This window comes from Ambystoma mexicanum, chromosome 3p, assembly GCF_040938575.1.
Source record: "Ambystoma mexicanum isolate Mex_15411 chromosome 3p, UKY_AmexF1_1, whole genome shotgun sequence".
NCBI lineage: Eukaryota > Metazoa > Chordata > Amphibia > Caudata > Ambystomatidae > Ambystoma > Ambystoma mexicanum.
In genome coordinates, this window is record NC_090925.1 from 200,975,484 (window position 1) to 200,998,501 (window position 23,018).

At 46.8% G+C, this 23,018-nt stretch overlaps 1 protein-coding gene across 2 annotated transcripts in view; it reads left to right on the forward strand.

The window, feature by feature from the left end:
- The window catches only part of USP5 (ubiquitin specific peptidase 5), a 1,083,475-nt gene that overhangs the window by 803,550 nt on the left and 256,907 nt on the right, over positions 1–23,018 (forward strand). For both annotated transcript variants that reach the window (XM_069650637.1, XM_069650636.1), the window contains exon 11: positions 15,021–15,146. In XM_069650637.1, coding sequence (XP_069506738.1) covers positions 15,021–15,146 — 126 coding nt within the window. The remainder of the gene's footprint in view (positions 1–15,020; positions 15,147–23,018) is intronic.

Consider the following 23,018-nt stretch of genomic DNA (forward strand, 5'->3'; position numbering starts at 1 on the left):
CGAATTAATTGAAGTAATCGCACCCAAAAATAAAAATATACTTAATGTTCCTACAGATAAAATATTATGTGGCAAAGGCTCTCCACTGATGTGAATATATCACCATTGCACAACATTCATGGTCTGATGTCTTACCCAAAGCTATAACATTTCTGTTAATAGTATAGAACTGCAACCAAAACAAAAATAGGTACAATTGTTAAAGCCCATCTTTCAATCGTTGCCCAGTGGTAGCAAGTAACTTATTACTTTGATTACATTATGGTGATCCCTGCTTACTCGCAGTTTTGTGTATAATAGGGTAACATGTGATGCAATTTTTTCCCCCTCAGATACGTTTTTCACTTGCTTTTAAGTTCTGAATTCTGTGCTTGGATGCCTAAAAAACAGTGTTGGAATCCTGTGAATAATCTCGTAGTTGTAGTAAAAACTGTCTAATCCTGAGAACAAACTCTCTTCTTACCTTCATTGGCCTGGATTTCTTTCAAAATGGAGTGGCGTTCCGCATGGTGGATCGTGGCCTCATTTTGAATGATTTACTTACATTGTCAGTGTCCCGGTCGTACAACGTGAAAGAGCTTCTCAAAGGGAGCGGAGCATAGATTCTCTAGTTTGGACAAGCCAAGTGCCTGGGGCATGGTGTGGGATACCCTGGCCTGCTCATGCTATGTCCATAGGCCAGCATCACATAGCAGACGGCAGCACTCCGGCCCCCATGACTTCTCCAATGTTCACCCCAAAACTCAGGCAGGGGATTTGCAGCACTCAAGCTATGCAAGTCAATTCAACATACCCTAGCAGTCAGAATAACATGGTGGGGGTGGGGTAGGTGGGTCTCTCCTGCATCCATCTCCATTGCTGGTTGGGTTCTACAGTTACTGGGCACTTCCGCGCATTTTTCTACCAGATAACGCCACTGCGATTCTTTCTACATTCTCCTGTAAACTTTGCCTCGTTCTTCCTTCAAACAGACGTTGGTCATCAAAACTGGGTCTGGATCTCCTCTGTGGGGCTCCACCATAGTCTCTAGCGAAGAGTGCCTTCTCTGCAAATCCCCTGGGAACCTGGTAACATTAAAACTCCTCTCCTATAGCTCGTAGCTGTCTGTGGGCTTTGTCGTGATAAAGAATAAATTATCTTGCTCTTTAAAGCTGTGATAAAATGAGTTACTTACCTTTGTACACTGTTTTGCATACCTGAAATTATTACTGTTTCTTTGAGAGACACTTGACTGTTTTTAATATATCTCTGATTAGATTCTTTGTAATTTAAATGTAGATTTTACATTAACAGACAACTTTATGTGAAGATATATTTTTCCATAGTATACTTTGTGGACATTCCTTTTTATGCTGTACTTGGACCCGCTCTCTCCCTTTAATAAAAACAATGAAGCCAGAATGATAAGTGTTGGGAAATATTTTATTTTTTCTGCTTTTCTCCAATATACTTCAACGTGACACTTTCTTTTTGCTTGGACTGCTGTCCTGAGTTTTTGGAGGTCAATAAAGACTTCTGCTTTGTCTCCCTTGGCTTTTTGTTCATTCTCGTGGAGAAACTGATTAGTCCATAAGACTATACATACTCTGTGAATTTCCTCTATTGTTAGAATTGCTCATATTACCTTAAAGTGAAGTGTGGTTAGGATATTTTGTATTTTTATAACTTTTTCTATAATAGCTTTTGGGTCACTCATCATGGTTAGCGATAAGATGGTGTGCCACAAGATGCTTCCTTGTCTGGCCATATTGTTCTTTGGCCTTCTTAATGTCATTTTGGATCCAAAATTGCAATAAATGGGAAGCCCTTTACTGGGGAAAGCTGCTGCTTCCCCAGGCAAAGTGGTTGTTTGTGTGTGGGATGTGGGAGCTGGTATTGTCTGGTCCCGGTACACATCCAGGTATCTGAATGTCTGTTTATGGGCAAATGTGATGGCCAGCGGCTCTCCATGATTGGATAGCCACTGTCTGTTTGAATGGTGCAGATCCTTTCCATTGGTGGACCTAGGCGAGCTTGCAGCCCTGCATCCATTCTTTAAATCATCATTGGTGCCAAGTTCTCTAGGAAGAAGAGCAGCACACTGACGGACGAACCTTGCAGCTAACAAGTACCAACTCCAGTGAAGCCCTGCTCCACTGCCGGACCTCAAGAAGACCCTAGCCTGTGCTTCGATCCCTCGACTGGTGGGAACACCCAGTCTTAACCCCTGTTCGAGCATCCATGCCTTCTGAGCCTTTGGCAGTGTTCCTGGACCAACTGGTAGACTGACCAGCTCTCTCCAGGGCTACCTCTTTGTAGCCGTTCCAAATGGATCCTTGGAACATGGAGGTTTTTCTGCTTATACTACAAAACACCTGCTCCTGCCATTTCAGCCTTCTTGCATCAGCAGAAGCGGTTCAGGACCTGCTCCTTTGCTGTCCCATTGAAGATCAATGGTCACCGCCTGATCGTGGGGTCTCCTGTTGCAATCCATCTTTTCAATGGATTGTGTCCCCCAAGTATTCCTTATCTTTGATTTTCCCATATCCAGCTTGCTGCTTCGGAAATGTATTTCACTAGAGGGCGCTGTGCATCGATCCCTGTTGAGTCGATGGCCCTCTGAGGCCTTCGGTCTTGATGTCATTACGGGTATGAGTAGTCACGCGCAGAATCCTTTGCTCAGTTCCGTTTTCCGTGCTTCATGAGCTTCAGGCCATAACTCTCGGTTCTGTGAAGAAATAGTTTTCCAGTGAACAATCCTTCGATTGAGATGGCTTCTTCATAGGCTTCAAAATATGCCAAGGTTGTGGGGCAAAGATATCCATGACAGACCCACACAGGGTTTGTCTGTGGTGCCTGGGGCAGAGTATCCATGTTCAGTCGCAAAAAACACTCCCGTTCACGATCTCCAATTTCCGTCATTTCTCATGTAATAAGGAGGTTGAGAAGGTTCAGGAAATCAATTATCCTAATTGCTCCAGATTGGGCCAGGAGAACGTGGTACCCGGACCTTTTACAAATGCCCATCTGTCCTCCAATTCTTCTTCCACAAAGAGAGGATCTCCTCTCGCGAGAGGAGGGTCAGGTTCTCCATCCGGCTATCGGGACTCTCTGCCTTCACGCATGGTTTCTGAAAGGCTGATATACAAGGATTGGGCCCTCCCAGACGACGTAATGGAGGTGTTGCTTTCAGCCAGAAGGCCAGCATTCAAATCCTTATACCACTGCCGTTGGAACAAGTCCTGCAGCTGGTGTAGGGATAAGAATGTTGATCCTTTCAGATCTAATACACCAATGGTGTTATCTTTCCTCTTACATTTGGCAAATCTGGGGCTCCAGATTGGCACGATAAAGGGTAACCTGGCAGCGCTGTCCATCTTCAAGTGCACTGCCGAGGAACCCTCATACTTTAAAATGCCATTGGTAATTCAATTTTTGAAGGGGAATGTTTACCCCCCAACTCCTTTTCAAGTCCCTCTGTGGGACCTAAATTTGGTCTTAAAATTCCTAATGGTTACTCCTTTTTAACCTCTTCATTCATGCCCATTGAGACTTCTTACCCTCAAAACTGTCTTTTTGGTGGCAATAACCTCTTTCCGAAGGGTGAGTGAGCTACAGGCTTCATCCTGTTCTCAGAAATGTGCCAATTCCTCTGTACCTTAGAGACGCCCAGCACTGTTGCTGAACTTTAGGACTTTATAATTTTGAACCTGGAGAGAGTGAGACCCTTATCCCACTCATGTATTTTTCTGTGTTTTAAAGTCTGACTAACTCCATAGACATCTTTTTGCATTGTGTCACACAGCACCTTCACTGCCGTGACAGGGACGGTTTTTAGATTTCCCAAGGTTTAAGTATCTTACTCTTGGATTAACTACAGTTTCCAAGAGCAGTAAAGTGAAATTGACTTTACTGTATATTGTAACTTTCTAGACCCAGCACACACTATCTTACAATAGGGTGCTGGAGGGGTTACTTAGTAGGCCCTTTGTCTAGCTTCGAATGTAAAAGTGTTTGTTACCCTTTACACAAATAATGGCTGGTGGCAGTGGTTACTTTTTACTACTGTGTTGTGTTTTACCGCGGGCTGCGTTCGCAGCCACAGTAAAGCACCCATGGGTGCCATTTTTGTCAAAATAGCCCCGGTCTTCTTTTTCTGCCATTTCTTGTTGTTTTGGTTCTTCTTCAGATTTACTCTGCGCGCCAAACCAGGGTTGGTCCCTTTGTTAATTTTGTCTTTGGTGGGTTTCATGAGTGAAACCCGCCTCTGGCTCCACAGTCTGGTGGGGGCAGGAAGTGAGGGAGGTGCCCGATCCCTCTGCTTACTCTCCTAGGAGACAAGAATTCACTCCTAGGTGATTTGCTGGCTGTTCGACAAGTACAGCCAACCTGCTGGGGAATTGACAGCTAGGCTGGAATGAATGGGAGCATGCTGCATAAAAGGTGAGGCTTTTTTTTATTTTATTTTTTTATTTGTGTTTGTTCATAAGAACTTTACAAAAGGTTGAAGAAAAAAAGAAGTGTGTTGACTACACAAGGGTGGGCCCCTCATCCATCTATCCTCGACAGAGAGTGTTGGAGAACTTTGATGGTTGCTAGGAGCCAAGCGGTTCGGTCTCCTCCGATCAGTCTTTTCCAGGCGATATCTTCGTCCCACCCACTTTGCTCTTGGCTAAGGTGCTTCACGTAGGCCGATCTCAAGTCTAGAGTTTTTGAGCATGACAGCAGTAAATGCCTGATGGTTTTCGTCTCGGCTTTACACAGTCGACACGTGCTGGAATCAGATAAGCCTCTAATGTATCGGATTTCATTGGTTTCAAGCAGGTTCAACCTGGTCCTTGGCATGAAGTTGCGTGCCCCCCTGTTTGGGAATTTTTGGAGGTACAGCATTGGTTCGTTGAGTTTGGAAGTCGACGGAGACAGGTGAGAAAGGAGTTTGTTGTTGGATATTAAATCTTGAGTGTTGATCCAGTCGAGTTCTTTCAGCTTCTTATAGGCTCTCAGAGGGTTTGTTATGAGATCGTCTTTCGAGCACATGACTGAATCAAGTATGGACATGTTTTTCTCTTTCCATCTTGTTAACATTTTGACCTTTCCAGATTCGAGTTCTTTGTTTAGCAGTCCAAAAATGTGCTTGCTCTCGTCCGTGGTGCATTTCCTGAATAGCCTGAGAGAGTTTATGTTGACTGTAGCTGTTAATGACAGTAAGCTTAACTCCCGGCGGATTGCCGCTATTGATGTGGAGTTCGGCAGGCCCAGGACCGTTTTCCAGAAAATGCTCTCCAGTTTTTGCCAGATTTTTGCTGGAATCGTTGGCATAGCCTCGGCTCCATAAGCGATCGACGGGACAACTTTTTTCTTGTAAAATTTGATTGCAGGAATGCAAGAAAATTTCCCGAATTTTAGGTCAATGGCCTTTCCTTGAGATGCTAGTTTCTTTAGTTTGATTTGGAGGGCGTTCTGCATTGATAACTCGTTTTTCGAGGAGTCTATCTGGACGCCTAGGTATTTATAGTCGTTGACCCTCTCGATCGCGTTTTTCTCCAGGAACCATTTGAATTTTTCTGAGCTTTTGTTCTTCTTCTGGCCTGCTTCCAATATCATGATTTTAGTTTTTTCTTGATTTATTTTTAGGTTGTTTTCGGCCGTGTAGCTCAAGAGGTTGGATAACTGTCTCTGGAGACCAATCTGCGTCTGGTCCAGTAGTATCAAGTCATCAGCATATAACAGGTGACTTATTTTCGAGGATGCAAGTGACAGTGGAAATGTGTGCTCCAGGTCTTCTGAGGCCCCGTAGTCACCGATATATGCAAGACACCGCACTGGAGCTAGGGGGCATCCCTGTTTTACCCCCCCGTCCTATCTGGATTTCTTCTGATAGGGTGCCTCTTTGGGATAAGCGTACCCTAAGAGTGGTGTCTGTGCGTAGGGCTGCTGTTGAAGGATCTCCTGTGGGCAGCTCCACCCCTCCAATTTTGTCCACAGACGAGACCTGTCGACTAAGTCGAAAGCCTGGGAAAGGTTGATGAAGGCGATGAAGATCCGTGATTTTCTTTCCCAAGCTTTGCTTTTCAGGGTGCTGATCGCTAAAATGTTTGCCGCCGTACCCATGTTTTTCTTGAAGCCCGATTGGAATTTGTCGTTGCACGGGGCTGATTCTGCCCAAGATTGAAAGCGATTCAGAAGCAGACTCCCGAAGACTTTGCCAATGCAGTCCAAAAGGGCAATGGGGCTGTAGTTTAGAGGATCAGTGATGTCCCCCTTTTTTGTAGAGAGGGACAATGATGGATTTTGTCCATGAAGGCGGCAGGGATTTCTTTTTGGCGCATTTCTGGAAGATGGATGCTAACAGCGCGGCCCATTCTGGTCGATTTGCTTTCAGATCGATGTTTGAGATCCCGTCCGGGCCTGCTGCTCTGGAGATCTTTAGTTTTTTAATATGGTTGCCAATTTCATGTTGGTCGTCCAGGTTAAGCCAGTCTGTCGTCTGAGGTATTTTTTCCAGGTTGGCGGTTGTTGCAGGGGCTTGAAAGACAGTGGTAAAGTGGGTGATCCATTTATGCTCTGGCATGGCGTTGATGGACAAGTTGTTACACGTGGGTGCCACGGATTTTAGCAGGGACCAGAATTCTTTAACTTTATTGCCGCAGATTGCTTTTAGCATAGTTTCCGCATCTTGTTGGTGGAGTCGGTGTCGATGTTCTTTCACCCAAGTTTTGTAGGTTGATATTGCCGACTTTAATTTTTCTTTATTCCACGGATGATTTCCCAGCTGTCTTTTGATTTTGCGGAGTTCACGTCTTTTTGCTACCAAAGTAGTGTCGTAAGTATGATTTGGAGGCCTAAAAAGCAGAGCTTTCTGTTTTGGTTTCACCACGTGTCTGAGTAACAGGGGCACGTAGTCCACGGAATTTGTGCCCTCCGTGCTTCCAGCCTCGTCGTATTTTGTCTGCAAAGCTGTGATCGCTCGAGTTGTCAAGATTAAGCGGTTTCCACGTGCGTTTGGTTCCACTTCCATGGCGTACTGTGTGGGTTCTTTGAAGTGATTTGCTAAGGACATCGTCAGCTGGTTGTGGTCGCTGGCTATGGTTTTTCGAACCTCAAAGGTGATTACTTTGGACAGAAGGGGTCTGGATACATAGATGTAATCTATGGTCGCCATAAGAGATCCTTGTTCCCAGGTCGGGAGACGGTGGTCGTTTGGAAAAACGAAGTTCAGATTTTCAAAGTTTCTCGAAGTCATTAGCGAACACCATAGACACCCTCTTTTCGCTGCTGTTGTTGGTTGAGCAGTTTCTTCTGGTATTCGAGGTTCATTTGTGCATTTGGCGTTCAGGTCACCACAGATTATGATCGAAGAGACCTGGTGAATTGCTTGAATCTCATCCACCAAATTTTCCATCATTGACAAGTATGTCTAGTGGTTGATGGCGGCTGCGTTCCAGTAGGTGTTAATCAGCGCCAGTTGTGATGGACTGGAAAAGGGTTTTTCGACCCATTCAAGTAATACTGCCAGGATTGAGAGGTTTGATTGCAGAGTGGACTTGAGTGTCAGCCCGATTCTCTGACGGCAGGCCAGGCGTCCCAATGTCCCTTTGTTGGTTGGGGCCAAGATGGTGTCATAGCCATCCATAGCCGGAGTTTGCCTAAGCCAGGTCTCTTGGAGACAAATGATGTCGAATGAGGCTAAGTTTGCATCGCCCGTTGTTGTGAGGTGTAAGTGGCCTCTCGTGTTCCAAGAGCATAGGTGTAGCGAAGATGTAGAGTGGTCGACTTTCCGATTGTCGAAGGACTCGGCAAGCCGACCTGCGGGTTGCTATTTGTTCGATTGGGACAGAGCCTTTGGGAGCCAGGCCCACAGCCCCTGTAGTTTTGCTACTGATTTTGAGGCCGTGTTGGCACTCTCTTTTGATTCTCGGGCGGTTTCCCTGTTTCTCTGCGAATTGAACGCCGTCGTAGACGAGATTAACGGGACTGAGTTTTGCTGGTTTGGCATTGGAAATTTGGGCTCGATGGCCTTTTTCGACTTGTCCCTCCCGGGTTTTTCTTGTGGTTTGGTGCCGGGGCTCGCCTGTGGCTTAAAGTGTGGATTGACCACTGTTCGAGTGAGTTCCGGAGTTCTTCTGTGCTCCGCTCCCTTGTCCTTGTGAGCCGATTTCTTTTCCAAACGGTCCTTTTCCTGGCGGTAGCTTCTTTGAGATTCACTTTGCATGATATATGCTAACACAGCCAAGTCGTTTGATGCTCCAGTGATTACCATTTTGGTGTGCTTTGACGCTGCGTGGATATAGGCTTTCGCTCTTTCCTTTGAGTGGTATGGGTCCACTATTTTTAAATCCAAGGACTTTATTTTCCTTAGGGCTGGGATCAAGCTGAATAGCGTGAGAATCCCTCTTCTGTTTAGTATTATATCCTCATCGTTGTCAATGTGCTGTTCGAGCTTGATAGGCGACTCCCTTAGGGAGTCATTTCCTTTTTGATATTTCTCAGTTCTTGAGATAAAGTGGGATTGAGAATGCTGTCCCCTTTTGTCGGTTTCCTTTGGCTTTGCCGGAGTGCCTCCTTTGGGCTTTGAGTGGTGGTCCCGATTTCGTCTCGCAAGCTGTTGGATCTGTTTATCGCTGGAGACTGACTTTTTACGGGTCGGCCACTCACGGGCTGGTGGTGAAGTAAACAACACCACTCGTGATCTTGAGGGGTTGCGGGGGCTGGAAGGTTTCCGTCATTGGAGGATTTTCCTGCGCTCTTCTAGTGTGGTAAATTTGTGTTCAGAGTCCTCTTCAGACAGTTCCTCAGTGATTTCTTTTTCGGCTCTGTTTCTACAGTCGAGTGAGAGGACCTGCGAGGTTGCTAGTTGGTGCCTATTCTTGCTTTTGTCCGGCGATGAGTCTTGAATGCCGTCTAGATGCTGAGAAATATTCATCAGGACCTCGTCTGCCAGGAAATCATCTGATGTTCTGAGGGAAATGAAAGATTTCTTTGGTGATGCCTGGTGGGAAGCTGGAATTCGGGCAGAGTTTCCTGCTTTCTCTTTTCTTTTTGTTGTAACTGAACTTTGCTGCTTTGCTGGTTTGGGATTCTGGGTTTTAGGTTGACCCCCAGAAGCTGATTTTTCTAATCTCGATCCTGTAAACAGGGGGTAGGAGGGGTCTTCCACCCTCACTGGCATTTTCAGAGGAAACGAGGCGATGAAGGTCTCCTCTGTGATGTCAATCACCTCGTGTGTTTCGGGGATTGCCGAGCCGAGGTCCGATGGATAATCGACAGTGGCGCTGGCGGAAAGCGGTTGCAGCTGCTCTGGCGAGTTTGGACCTCCTGGTTTGACTCCCGAAAGGGACGTAGAAAAAATATTCACGAGTTCTTTGTGTCTTTGTTCCACGTCGTGCCTTAGACCTTTGAATTTGTCGTCTAGAGTTGTTATGTAACCTTCAAGGAAAGTTAATTTTGAAAGGATTTGGGCTTGGATCGAGGTGTTGTCTTTCAGGTTTTCATTTATGCCTTCGTAAAGTTTTGTGAATGGGTTCATTGCAATTGTGACTGCTGACATTATAGATAAGAGGTTTCTCTTATGTTGGACAGGAGAGTCCGTTGATGGACCCTGAGGGAGGGTGTGCTGTTTAGCTCATTTAGGAGCCGTCTTACTACCGGCGAGGGTGGTAGGTCAGATGGACCGCCGCTAGGTTGCCCCGAGGGTTGCGGTTTGTGGGGGAGAGCAGTTTGAGCATTTTCCTGTCGGGGCCCGACTGGCCGGTCCTTGTTTGGCCAGGATGGGCCTGCCTCAATGGTTGGAGTTTCGGGCTTCTGTCCGTTAGGAGGCAGTGCTGGCCTCTGACTTACGAGAGCATTTCCCTGAGGGGGCTGTACCCCTACCTGCCCTGGAGTTTCCGAGCTGGCTTTTGCCTTAGACCGGGGTGGATCTGGGGGACCTTCGATGTAGGTTTGTGTGGCTTTTGGATTAGCGGGTGCAAGTGTTTCCGGGAGGGGGACTGTTTTCAGCTTGATGGGCTTTTCCATGGGTGTAATGTCTTGGTCACTTTCTGGTGTTGATTTTGGTGGATTCTCTTTTTCAAGTATGAGCTGAGGTGGGGGGACAAATCAATTTGCTTTGAGTCCACCTGCGGAGGCTGTTTTGGAGATATAGAATGCAGTTTGTCGTTTACAAGATTTTGGGGCTGGGCGCGGTGGTCTTGCGGTGGGCCTATTTTTCTTGCTTTTTCTGGAGGTTGGCAGGTTTTAATCGCTTCCAAGATTTCCTCGTCTGTGAGGTCAGCTTGCCTGGAGTAAGGATCTGGGGCGAATGCATGAAAGAAGTCAGTTACGAGGCTGGCGACAGATGGTTTTATGGATTCTGGGATCCAAGGTTTTTTTGGTGGCTGACCATTTGTTTTGTTTTTTTACCCCAGTAGCCTGTTTGTAGGCTTTTGTTTTTTGTTTGTCATTTTTGGGTGCGCTTTCTTTCTAGAGGCACTTGTAATTCCTATGTCGGGGGATTCCGCCTCTTTCCTACTGCGTTTTCTTTTTTTATTTTGCGGTCCTGCCAAGGGAGTTGGCAAGGAAGATGTTGAATCTCCTGGGCCGGGTGCCTGCCCTTCATTTCCTGGAGTCGCCAGGACCCTGCACTCAGCCGCCAGTTGACTGGATGAGGGTGTAAGTATCAGGCTCGAGTGTACTTGAGCTACTATTTGTAGCGTAGAATTGTGGTTTGGATTTGTCGCCGGGATTTCCAGGTGATTTTCGGGTCCTCTCTCGATTTCAGGCGGTTCTTTTGTTCCGTTGGGATGTGCAGGTATTGAGTTGGAGGCCTCCTCGGCAAGCAAGAGAGATGACACAAGACTCCTCCCCCTGAAAGACCCGCGGTTTCGTGGCCTCGTACGGAACCATTTGTGAGGCAGCCTTTGCCAAGGGCGGTGGTGCAGGACTTCTTTCTCCCCCCGGGCTGTCCCGCGGCGGCCGCTGCGCGCTCCTCGCGGGCGCGTGCTCTCCCCCCGCTCACGGGCCTTGATCCTCCCTCCGGAGGCCATCGGGTCCCGGAGCTGTGAGGGCAGGGGCTGCGGACTAGAGAGCTCTGGCAAGATGCTGGCGAGATCCAGGTCAGACGCTGGAGGTGGGGAACCAAGTACATGATTTTGAGAGTCCACTGTGTCTGTAAGGTTTGTTTTTTGCAGATTTGTTTGTATTTATGAAGGTTTTGCCAGAGGTGGTTCAGTAGAATCCGCCCGTTTTAGGCGTGCGTTGGCTGTTGTCATTATAGGAGTCTTTAGGTGTTTGTGAAGCAAACTCGACGAATGATGGACTTGTACGCCACGTTGTTGGGGGACTTTTGCGGCGGGGCGTGGGCACGTGCTTCTGAGCAGGCGGCCCTCCTCTGCTTCCATGGGTTCGTGAACAGTGTCTATGGAGGGCATCCTCGCTGGCGGTTAGGCCGTTTCAGCCATGCACAGGCTGCCACAGACTGCAACTCTTCAGCCAACTCTGCGGCCGCTCCACGGCTGGATGGAGGTTTTATGGGTCCACCCACAAGTGGAAAAAGCAGGAAACTGTAGAGAGACTCCTGTGAGGCTTTTGGCTTGGAAGGTAGTCGACCACTGGACGAAGGAATCCGAAGAAGAACTTGAAGAGGACGCCTGCTGCAACACCTGGACAGTTGGGTTTGCCCGCTGAAGCCCTGTTGCTGTGCTGAAACTCCAAATTAGTATCGACAGGGAAGCCCTGCGAAGACTACTTCTCCCCTTGAGTTGGTGGGACCGATCAACTCCAAAGTAAGCCACCTGGACATCCTTCTCAGAGCTGGTTGAATTTCCATTGCAGTCGCTGCTGGAACATAATAACCAGGGAGAGGAACACCAGTTTGTGTGCATAGCTTTTAAGTTGGCCAAGAGCTCCAGGAATATCCTCTGGACTCCAAGGAAGCAGGACTGACCGAGCCTGAGCCCCCTCAACAGAGTGCGGGACCCCAGAAGCAAAGAAAACCCAACTCGACAGCCGGGAACCGCGATGTTGCTGTTTGTGGTAGTCGCGAGAAGATGAAACACTGAAGTGCTGCTTGTTTGAAAGATGCAGTCGGTGACCATCCCGTTGTGGTGCAGGAGTCCCCAGAAGTCCTCCCTCTTGTCCCCATGACTGAGGCCCAGGAACAACAGGATCTGAAGGATCTGCAGAGCTGTTCCGGATCAAAGGTCATCAGCTGCATCTTTTCTTCAACCTAAAGGTATTGTAAAGTCTGAGAGAACTTAACTCTCACTGTAGATTTGCTTTCTCTTCTACTTCACAAGTCTCCTAGCTTGTGGCTCTACATTTGATTCTTCTTTTTCACCAAAGACTTCTAAAACATTGTGCAAAGACTTTTACTCACCTGCAAGAAGTTCTTCAGTCCACGTATACTTTTGCCCAGTGACGTTGGCTCAGCCTGGTTCCCTGAATGACTCTTCCTCTGTTACTATGTTTTACCTATCCTTCCAGGAAGGGGTTAACTTACTCTGCATTGGGGGGGTCCAAAAAGTATTTGTCTGCTTAAAGAATATTTGTGATCTCTTGTTTGTTCTAATAACCCTTTTCTTTGACACTCTCAAAGCCTACTATGAATGTACAGTAATATATTAATGTCCACAGTGTCCTAGCTATTTAAGTCACCTCACGGTGTAGGACTGTCTGTGTGCCATCCCCGATGGGCCTTTACTGATTCTGAGAGTGTCTATTTCTGAAGTGTATTTGAGTGTTGCTTTTATATTGCTCCTTCTGAAGAAGGCTTGTTTAAATGACTGGTAAATAAATTAATAATTGTTTTATCAAGAAACCTTGATTATCACTGTTTGTTTGAATACTTGTCACTGTGAATCTCTGTGTAACTCTGCTACTGCCCACATGAGATAAGCCTGGCTGCTAGGCCACACTACCAACTGGTGTAGTTCAGACATATACCAAAGGTTGGGTCCCTATTGCCAGGAGGCTGAGGTTGCTGTAGTGCACCCAGAGGGTACTACCCCAAATCTTTACCTAACACGCGTCTATATTAGCAGACTAGCTAAACTAAGACAAACTGATTTTTGGGATACACAGGTCATAAGCTGGGCCTAGCCATCACCAAGCAAACCATTTCTAGATGAATCATTCTAACCATTGTAGAAAGTTCCAAGTTGGCAGGCAAAGATCCTGCAGAGCATTTAAAGGCTCATTCAACCAGTGGTATCGCAGCTTCGTCAGCTCTTCAAAGGAGAGTTCCAGTAAAAGACATTTTGTGCAGCTGCCACATGGTCATCTGCACACACCTTTACAAGATTCTATAGTTTGGATTCCTCCACTAGCCAAGGAACTACATTTGGGAAAGCAGTATTGCATTCTGGGCATACTTAAACAATTACATTTTTACTCCCTCCTCCTATATACATTGACAGACTTCCAAAGCAGTAAAGATAAAGAATACGTGGGAGGACACAATCCATTTGAAGAACAAGTTACTTACCAACTGTAACGTTCTTTCAACTGGATGTTCCTCCCACGTATTCCTTATCGCCCCTCCCATCCTTCCCCTCAGTAAAACTTCCCTTGTAGTTGCAGTCTGTGCTCCCTCAAGGGTAGTAACCGTCTCATCCTGGACAATGCCTAGCACTTCAAAACGGAACTGAGCACGGACGCGCACTTACTTACCTGTGATGACGTTGAGACGGAGGCCGCCGAGGGACACCGACTCGACAGGCATTGACGCGCTGCGCCCTATAGTGAAAACATTTCCGAAGCAGCAAGCTGAATATGGGAATATCAAAGATAAGGAATACTTAGGAGGAACATCCAGTCGAAAGAACGTTACAGTTGGTAAGTAACTTGTTCTTCTGCTATCTGGAGGTGTCCTGAGGTTACCTGCTCTGCAGAAGTATTTATCTTCTCTATGCAGAGGTGTTCAGCTAGAAGGTGCCTGGAATAGAGATTCAAGCAGCGTGACCGTCGAAATCTAAATCCTGCACCCGAAAGTGGCCTTTCCACCTGTGACCCCCTAAGCCTCCCTTGACCAGACCAAGCAGTTTGTGCCCCCAACGGAATCTGTATCCTCAACAATGGTGTCTGGAGATATCCGAGCCGGAGAGGCTTGGGGCTAAAGTTAACATACCTGTTTCTTTTCCCCCCTGCCCTTCACAGGGTTACATGGGCATCTCTCTCTTTCCTGACTTAGGTCAGTTTTGGTCTAGTCAAGGATCCTCTCCCGAGGCTTCCTTCGAACAGAGCAGTGGAATTGAGAGAGTTACTTACCTGAAGTTTCCTGAACTTTTTAGCATCCTGAATTGCAACCACTACCATCATCCAATTGCATAGTAAACCTACCTGCAAAGTACATCTTTTGGAGCCGATAACTTTAGGACACTAAGGATCAACCCATCTGACGGCTAGACTTACTTAGTATTCAGGACCTTTTCTTGTGTATCTACTGTGTTGTAGTCATCTGATTGCTTACTTGTATTGCATTGGCTTTGAATCCAGTGCTTTTCTATCCTTTCACAAGAGTGAATCTATGTATGTATTTTATAGACAATACTTACCTGGAGGTTTCATTGCTAAGTGTGCTTTTTAAAGGTCTAATAAATCATTGTATGTATTTGTACTTCCCTGTCCAACTGAAATTTTGGTGTTACTCTGTGTGTAACTTCTTGAATCTCTAGACCACTCACGCCCCTTCTCATTCTAAGCCTTGCCATTGTGCTACCAACCGTAATTGGGTTTGGCTAGACTTCCATGTCTTCCTGTTCACCAAAATACGTTGGCCTCCCAAAATAAACCTCTAGGGTTGATTTTGAAAATCATTTTGAACAGTTAGCCTGTATTTTTGCATATCCTCCTGCCCTCCTAAGAGTTTCTTTCCTTGCTCGAACAAAGCTACCACTCGGTGGCCCAAGAAATGCAATGATTGTGTTTGGTGATTTTTGTGAAGGTAATATACACTCTTAACTATACAGCTGGGGTATTCTTTTCATTAGTGTTCTCTTGTTGCCGTGTGTGCAGCAGTGCTCTTGGTACATAGTTTGTTTCAACCAATGTTTTGTCTTCTGTTGTAGGGTATGCAGGACGGCATTGCTCCTCGAATGTTCAAAGCACTCATTGGGAAGGGACACCCAGAATTCTCCACTAACCGCCAACAGGATGCTCAGGAGTACTTCCTACACTTTATTAACATGGTGGAGGTATGAGTGGCATGCTTGTGAGGATTTCTTGTGTTATGTACCCTGTTACTATTTCCTCTCTCATACTTCCAACTGTTGTCTATCCCTCTTACATACCTGCTATGCTAATCTATTTAAACAGTATCTGCTCACATGTGCTGTATAAAGAGTTGGAGCAGAATTATGAGGTGTAGTTGTCAATGGGAAAAACATGTGCCAATAGGTACTTGTCAATTCCGTTAGATCTTTGTCATACACACAAGATGGACAGCTTTTGTGCAGCGAGAGAGCACAGGAGGGAGGAATCCTCTACGCAACCAGGAACTAGGGTAGTATACTCAAATACAACAAGGAAGGCGGTTGTTGTTGGAAATTTATTGTTGGTGTGAATGATGACTCTTGTTCATAATTCAAATAAATTAGTACTTTGCCTGGCGGAAGGGGGTCTCCATGTATTCAATTACAGGGATGTTAGAGAAATTAATTACTGCATTATTTAATCGATTGTATAAATGTGCTGGTAATTAGAGCAGTTTTGTATAATAAAGCTTTTATATAAACCCAAAAAGTAGAATGTCAAAACAGATGACATGACAAAAAGCAATTGCATATAGTAATTACTTGTACAGTATAAAGTGAAGAAGTGACAGGGCACATACACTTTTTACAAATTTCCAAAGCAAACACAAACGCACACATTCTGATCAAACGCTGTTATTTACCCTATAATATAAAATCATAAGTGACGGTTTTCTGTAATGTTTTTCTGTAATTTTTTTCAAATGAATTGTGTCCTCCCAAGTATTTCTCATCTTTGATATTCTTTATCCAGCTTCAGCTGCTTGGGAATTTCTTTTTCGGCAGAAGGCACTGTGCGTCAATAGCATTGATTCGATGTCCCTCGAGGGCCTCTGTCTCAAGGATGATGTCATCGAAGACATATATAGCACGTGCAGCGCCTGTTGGCTTCAGTTCAGTTTTCAAGCGAATGCTTTAGATTTGAGAAATACGGCACGCTTTTGTGACAACTTTATTATTTCAAAAGAGAATCGATAAAACGTCTTCTCCCCCAGCCCATAGCTGGAGCTAGTAATTGGATCTATGAATTTGAAAAAAAAACTGCAGGGCTAGCCTTAGCACTAAGAGCCCTTAAGAATTTACTGGTCGCCATAGTTTGGGACCAGGCTGGGGACATATAGGCAAGGACTGGTTAATCTGGGGTAAGACTTGCAGATACTGAACATGATGGAGCAGCCTTTAATGAGTTAAGGGCAAAAGTATGGGATCCCTACGAAGGATGTACCCAGATACCCCTGACTTACATTCTTTAATGCAGTGCACAATGGGTGATGATGAGGACCACGTTAGGTTTATTCTTCAGTTACAGGAAATGTTGAAACAGTACCATTGTTCTATTTTATCGTAGAGGGGATTACCAAAAGAGGTCCAGCAGGCACTAGATACAAGTGTGGGAACTGAAACCAAAGGGTGGGCAGAGATACAAAGTATGAGAATCGAGGAGCGGGACGGGGGACAGCCCGAAAGCGGAAAAAGGACGAGGCAAAACTAGTGGTAAAGAAACTTAATAAGCTCGTCATCCAAGCACCGGTGACAGCACAGGCTCAGGGGGAAAAGGACAGGAGACACTCAACAAATTGGCAATGCCACAATTGCGGCACTATTGTGTGAAGAAGGACCGGGACAATGGGGTGGTGGGGGGACAATACCGCAACCCACAGTGGCAGTATGAAGGAGCAGCAAGGGGAAAAGGAGGATTTTGATGAGCAAGAGCAGGAGGTTTTGGGGGGGGGTTAAGGCCCCAGGGAGGAGGATTGGGAACATCACAGTGCTGGTATTGCGGGAAATGGGGGCATTTTGCAAGGGAGTGCAGGAGCAGGCCTAGGATGGGATTTAATAAGGGGTCATCACCTCCAGGGCAGGGATTCCAGGGGCCTAAAGAAATGGGACAACAGCAATTTGGGCGAGGGGGTGAAAATCACTTCCCTTATGGGGCTGACAGGCAAGGGCAACGTGAGCAACAACTACAGCAGGATGAGGGAACAAAGTTTAACAGGATGGCAGGGGGTATAGGTGCCACATTCCAAGGAGTTGCAATGACGGGGTGGCCCTTTTTCATTCCCCGTGGCAAATACAAGTCAGATTAGGACAGCCCACAGAGAGCACTCGCATGTCCTATCCTATTGACAACCGCACACCCTGAAGAGGAGCCCTTGGTGGTGGAGGAAATAGGAAACAGGCAATTTATATGTATGGTAGATTCAGATGCAACTAAATCATGTATTATGGAGGGGAACTTTCCATTATCAGGTAAAACTCTTGACACGCAGGGATTCTCTGGGGCTAGTTATACGGTTCCATACACTGAGGAGCTGGATATAAAAGTGGGTGTATGCATTTGTCCTGGGGAATTAAAAAGGGCCCCCCTGCCATTGTAACTCCTTGGAATGGGGTGCCTGTTCCCCCTGCCATCTGGTTAAACTGTGTTACCGCACCCTGCTGTGGTTGTTTCCCACATTGCCGCTGCCTGTCAGCCCCATAAATGAACTGATTTTGACCCCGTCGCCCAAATTGCTGTTGTCCCATTCCTTAAGGCACTTGGAATCCCTGCCCTGGAGGTGATGGCCCATAATTAAATCCCATCCCAGGCCTGTTCCTGCATTCCCATGTGAAATGCCCCCATCTCCTGTAATACCAGCACTCTGATGTTCCCAATCCTTTTCCCTGAGGCCCGATTTCCCCCTTAAAGCCTCCTGCTCTTGCTCCTCGAATTCCTCCTTTTCCCCTTGGTGCTCCTTCATACTGCCACTGTGGGTTGGGGTACTGTCCCCCCACCCCATTGTTCCTGTCCTCCATTACCCCATAGTGCGACAATTGTGGCATTCACAATTTATTGAGTATCTTCTGTCCTTTCCCCCTCTACTGGTGCAGACACTGGTGCTTGGACGACAACCTTATTTAGTTTTTCTTCCACTAGTTTTGCCTCGTCCATTTGCCGCTTCTGGGCTGTCTCCCTGTCCCGCTTCTTGATTCTCTTACAATGGTGGACTATTATACTTTGTATCTCTGCCAACCCTCTGGCTTCAATTCCCACAATTTTATCTAGTGCCTTCTGGACTTCTTTTGGTAATCTCCTCTTTACGATAACATAGAAAAATGGTACTGAGTGGTGCCATTGCCCTCCTGTCTCAACTCTCCACATTTCTTGTAATTTAGAATAAAATTACCTGCGTCCTCATCACCCATTGTACACTACATTATAGAATGTAAGTCATGGGTATCTGGGTACATCCTTCGTAGGGCATCCCATACCCTTACCTCATTAAAGGCTGCTCCATCATGTTCATTATCTGCAAGACTTATCCCAGAGTAACCAGTCATGGTGGCTGAGCCTATCCCTGTAGGGGAGGAAAGAGATGGTTTCTTGGCTTTTCTTAGTGTTCGGGAGAATTCTCATAAATGTGCTAATTCCCTTCACCTTAGAGACCCCCAGCAACTTTGCTGGATTTTGAGGACTTGATTTTTTTCCTGGAAAGAGTGTGAACCTTTTTTTCCCACTCTTTCATGTATTGTTATGTGTGTTTTACATTTGTGTTCTTTGACTTTAGAGTTTTAAGATAACTGCATAGGCATATGTTCATGTGTGTTACACAGCACCCTCAGTGCAGTGACACAGGGATGTCTTTTTAGATTTCCCAAAGGTTTAAATACCTTCTCTGGGATCAACTACTGTTTCCCAGAGAATGTAAAGTGAAATTGACTTTACTAGTCTTTCCTAAATTCATAGACCCAGCACACACCATCTTACACTGGAGTCCTGGAGGGGGTTACATAGTATCCCCTGTGTCACAACACTCTCGTAGCACTCAAATGCTACCCTTTCCTGTTGAAATGGTTGGTGGCAGTGGTTTTAAACGAACTACCATGATTTTACCCGACTGCGAACACCGGTAGTGAAAAATCGGGGCTCCGATCATCTTTTTTTGCCGTTTCTTTGTGGAAAGGTCCTTCTGGTGTTTAACTCTGCGCGCCAAACCAGGTTTGGTCCCTTTGTTCGTGAGCCTTTGGTGGGCTTCAGGACTGAAGTCCACCCTTGGCATCTGAGTGTCTGGGGTGAGCAGGAAGTGAGTGAGGTGCCCAAAACTCCCTGTGCTTAGTCTCCTAGGAGACCCAAATGCACTCTGGCGTGATTGGCTGGCTGACTGTCCGGCAAGGACAGCCACCCTGCTGGGTGAGTGGCAGCTAGGCAGTCATGGATGGGAGAAAACTGTTTAAAAGGCGAGTCTCCAGGATTGGAAGGCAGAGTCGACCACTGGAACGAAAGACGAGCTGGAAGAGGACGGCTGCTGCAACCACTAGACCATTGGTTTGCCCGGTGAAGCCCTGCTGCAAATCCAAATCGCCAGCATTCCATTCAACAGAGAAGCTCCTTCAAGGGCGGCTTCTTCCTTCGACTTGGTGGGACCAATCAGCTCAGAAGACACCTGGATACCATTCTCAATGCTGGTTAAGGTTGAGCCAGGGAGAGGGAAACCAGTTTGTTTCTTGACGCAGTGGCTACTTAAACTGAAGTGACTCCATTTTGTTTGCTCCGACGACGATCCCGTGCAGTGCAGGAGTCCCCCAACGTCCTCCCTCTTGTCCCCACGACTGAGGCTCAGAAACAGCGAGATCTGCAGGAACTGCCAGGAACCAACATCTTCAGCTGCATCTTTTCGCTTCACATTAAGGTGCTGTGCCATCCGGTTGAGAGATCCTAACTCTTGCGGTGAAAGTTTGTGAAACTTTCCCAGCTTGCAGGCCTAATCAGCTTGTGGCCCAGCATATCATTCTTTTTTGTCTAAACTACTTCTGAGAACTTTTACAAAGACTTCTCCATTTGTTACCAGAGCTGATCTGTCCTATCCAAGTACCCTAGACTATTAACTTTGGCCTGTCTTATTGAATTGAACTGACCCTCCTGGTACACTGAACCTTTGCATTGCCTAACAGAAGTATTTTCTAATCCATTGTACAAACTTATGTCTTTCTGTTTCCATTGAAAGTAATTGAAGTGCCATTTGGCTCCTTTTTCAGGGCAGCGCAAAATGTCCCTACAACTTAGAGTTTGTTACTGTAGTGTATTGGTGTTTCATATTAAGTTGATTTCTACTAGTGAATGTTTTCTAAATGATTTTGTAAATACATTTCTGATGCTTGCTAATCTGCTTAGAATCACATGCTGTGCATATGGTCCGACATCCAGTGGTAACCGCGGAGTATTGCATCTTGCCTTTCGGGGACCGAAAGGGGACATCGGCATAGGCGTGTCTGTAACACTATCCCTATCATGACATGTTGTGTACCCAAAATTCCTCACACGCCGAGGTCCCTCAGATTATTTTTTTCCGCCCAGATAACTGGTCGCCCTATAGCAGAGCTCTTCATAAGAGACATAGGTTATCTTTATACCGACTTTGTTGGTTATTTCCCCATAAGTCACTTCGACTGCAATTCAAGCAACTTCCGCGAAGACTACGGGAAGTTTCTACAGTGGTGGATTTCGGTGCCTAAGATCAGGCGGCTGGGCCTTCCACATGGCCGGCCCTCTGGCCGGCCTACACAGTAGAGAGAGTGGGGTCAAGGTGGCCATATCTTTCGTTATGTCTCTCCTCTTTGCCCTCTAGGTCTGGTCATCTTTTTATCTATACCTTTCACTAATGAAAGTACACCATTTAGGTTCGCCCTAAGTGTAGGGTCAGGGACCCGTGGAAAGACTAGCACAGGACGTGTAATTCTTGTCTACCCCTAGATCACGACGAGAAGCGGTGTGCAGTTTGTAAGCTCATTCGGCCTAAGACCACTAAGGAGCGCCGTGTAATGCGGTGGGCCACGTACGGTATGTCAAGGGCTAAACCCTGTTCCCCCCCCCCCCCCGACATCCACACGTGACGGGGGCACTGATGATGACCAGACATCTGTGTCGGATGTCATTGACCTTGAGGCGGACACCTCTAGGTCTGCCACGCCCATCCCTGACCCCTCTAGGCCTGACTAAAGTCTTGCTTCGGGGAAAACACCCGGCAACAAGGGCGTACAGAAACCACACAATAAGCACACAAGCCCACCACCGATTTAGATGGTTCTGTTGAAAAGGGTGAAAGCACCAACAGGGCCACCGAAAATTTTGACGGAATCCTCTGATTTGGTAGATCAGCAGCCTTCCTCGCATCCGCAGCAGCGTCTTGTGACTGGGCACTCCAAAATTAAGGGCTCTACCTCTAAATCGGGTTTAAAAACCGAAGCATGGTCATCCGACGGCCACTAAGGCACCGGTAATCCCGAAACCTACTCCTAGGCCTCCTAGCCTTTCCGCATGCGAAAAATATACCGCTAGGCCCTCGAGCGTCGCGGTAGGTCTACGGCTGACCCTTTAACCCTCGCCGATTCAGTAGAGATTGAAGACAGTATCGCGAGGATTACTGCGGCGGTTGGGCGGACGCCTAAAACACTGTCGAAACGCATGGGGCGTGCTGCGGACAAGTCTAAAGACACGCCATGGCGCACCAGTACTCGCAAAACCTACGAGGACAGTCTGGAGCCTCTGTCCAACACCCTTGGGGATAAAATTCGACACCAGCGAGAAGGTGATGTTTTTCCACCTTTTACCCCTTCTGGTTCATCTAAGTGGACCAGGGAAATGTTTGAAGGATGCATGGACCGTCTATAAAGGATTGTCTCATGTTCAGAGCCTCCTTCCTCTAAGAGATCTCATGAAGACCCTTTTTTGATGTGGGCTTCCCAATTACATGGAAATCTTGATGCTCAAGACCCTTCAGCTTCTGTCCACCATGAAGATGTGGTCCAAATGGACACTTACCAAGACATCTATGACGAGGAAGATGAGCCTTCCTTCCTGCAAGGCTACACTGATGACCAGGCGGATGCTATGGACAACTGGGAGGAGACCCAGCAAGTGGAGACGGAGCCTCGCAAGATCAGGACTCTGATGTCCTATGCCTGGATTCCCCTTCCACCAATCCGGCACGTCGGACCTCGCCGGTGGACGACCAAATGGCTTTCAATGCCATCTTAAGAAAGACAACAGAGCACTTTAAAATCACCACCCGAGAGGCGATACCCGAACAAGATTTTGTGGAGGACATCTCAAAGAGAAACCCCCCTCAAGCCAAGCCATTTCCCTCATGAACTGTTAAAAGAAGGTTGGCCCCCTCCCTGGTCACGCCAGCACAAACCCGGGCAGTGAATTCAAGAGTGGAAAAACTATTTCGGCCATCTCCCACTGACCCTCAATATATCAAAGGCCTAGCCACCCCTGGCTCCTTGGTAGTCACTACCACCCGGAAACGGGCAGGCGTACCCATTGCTACAGGGGAGGCACCTCCGGATAAGGAATCTAAAAGGTTGTACGCCTTAGGTAAATGTGTTACCTCAGCAGCTGCATACACTACACGCATAGTGAATAATACTACACTGCTTGCCAGTTATGCAGACGCACAATGGAACCTTGTACAACAAGGTCTCCAGGAGGTTCCTGAACCCGCTAGGTCCAAACTACTCAACATCGTGGCCGAGGGCAGGCTGGTAAATCAAAATATAATTAAAAACACTCTGGACACTGCTGAGACGGCAGGCAGTTCCTTGGCCCAGGGCACACTAATCAAGCGGCACACTTGGGTCTACAACTCGAGGTTCAAGCCTGAAACACAGGCCGCTCTTATTAACAAACCCATATAAAAGACCAATGTCTTTGGTAAAGCGGTAGACGATGCTTTGGAGACGGCCAAAAAAGAGCATGAGACTCTTAAGTCTTTACAACAAATAACTCAGAAGCCTTCCCCTCCAAAGGGGAGGCGGTTCTCGTCGGTCCTTTCG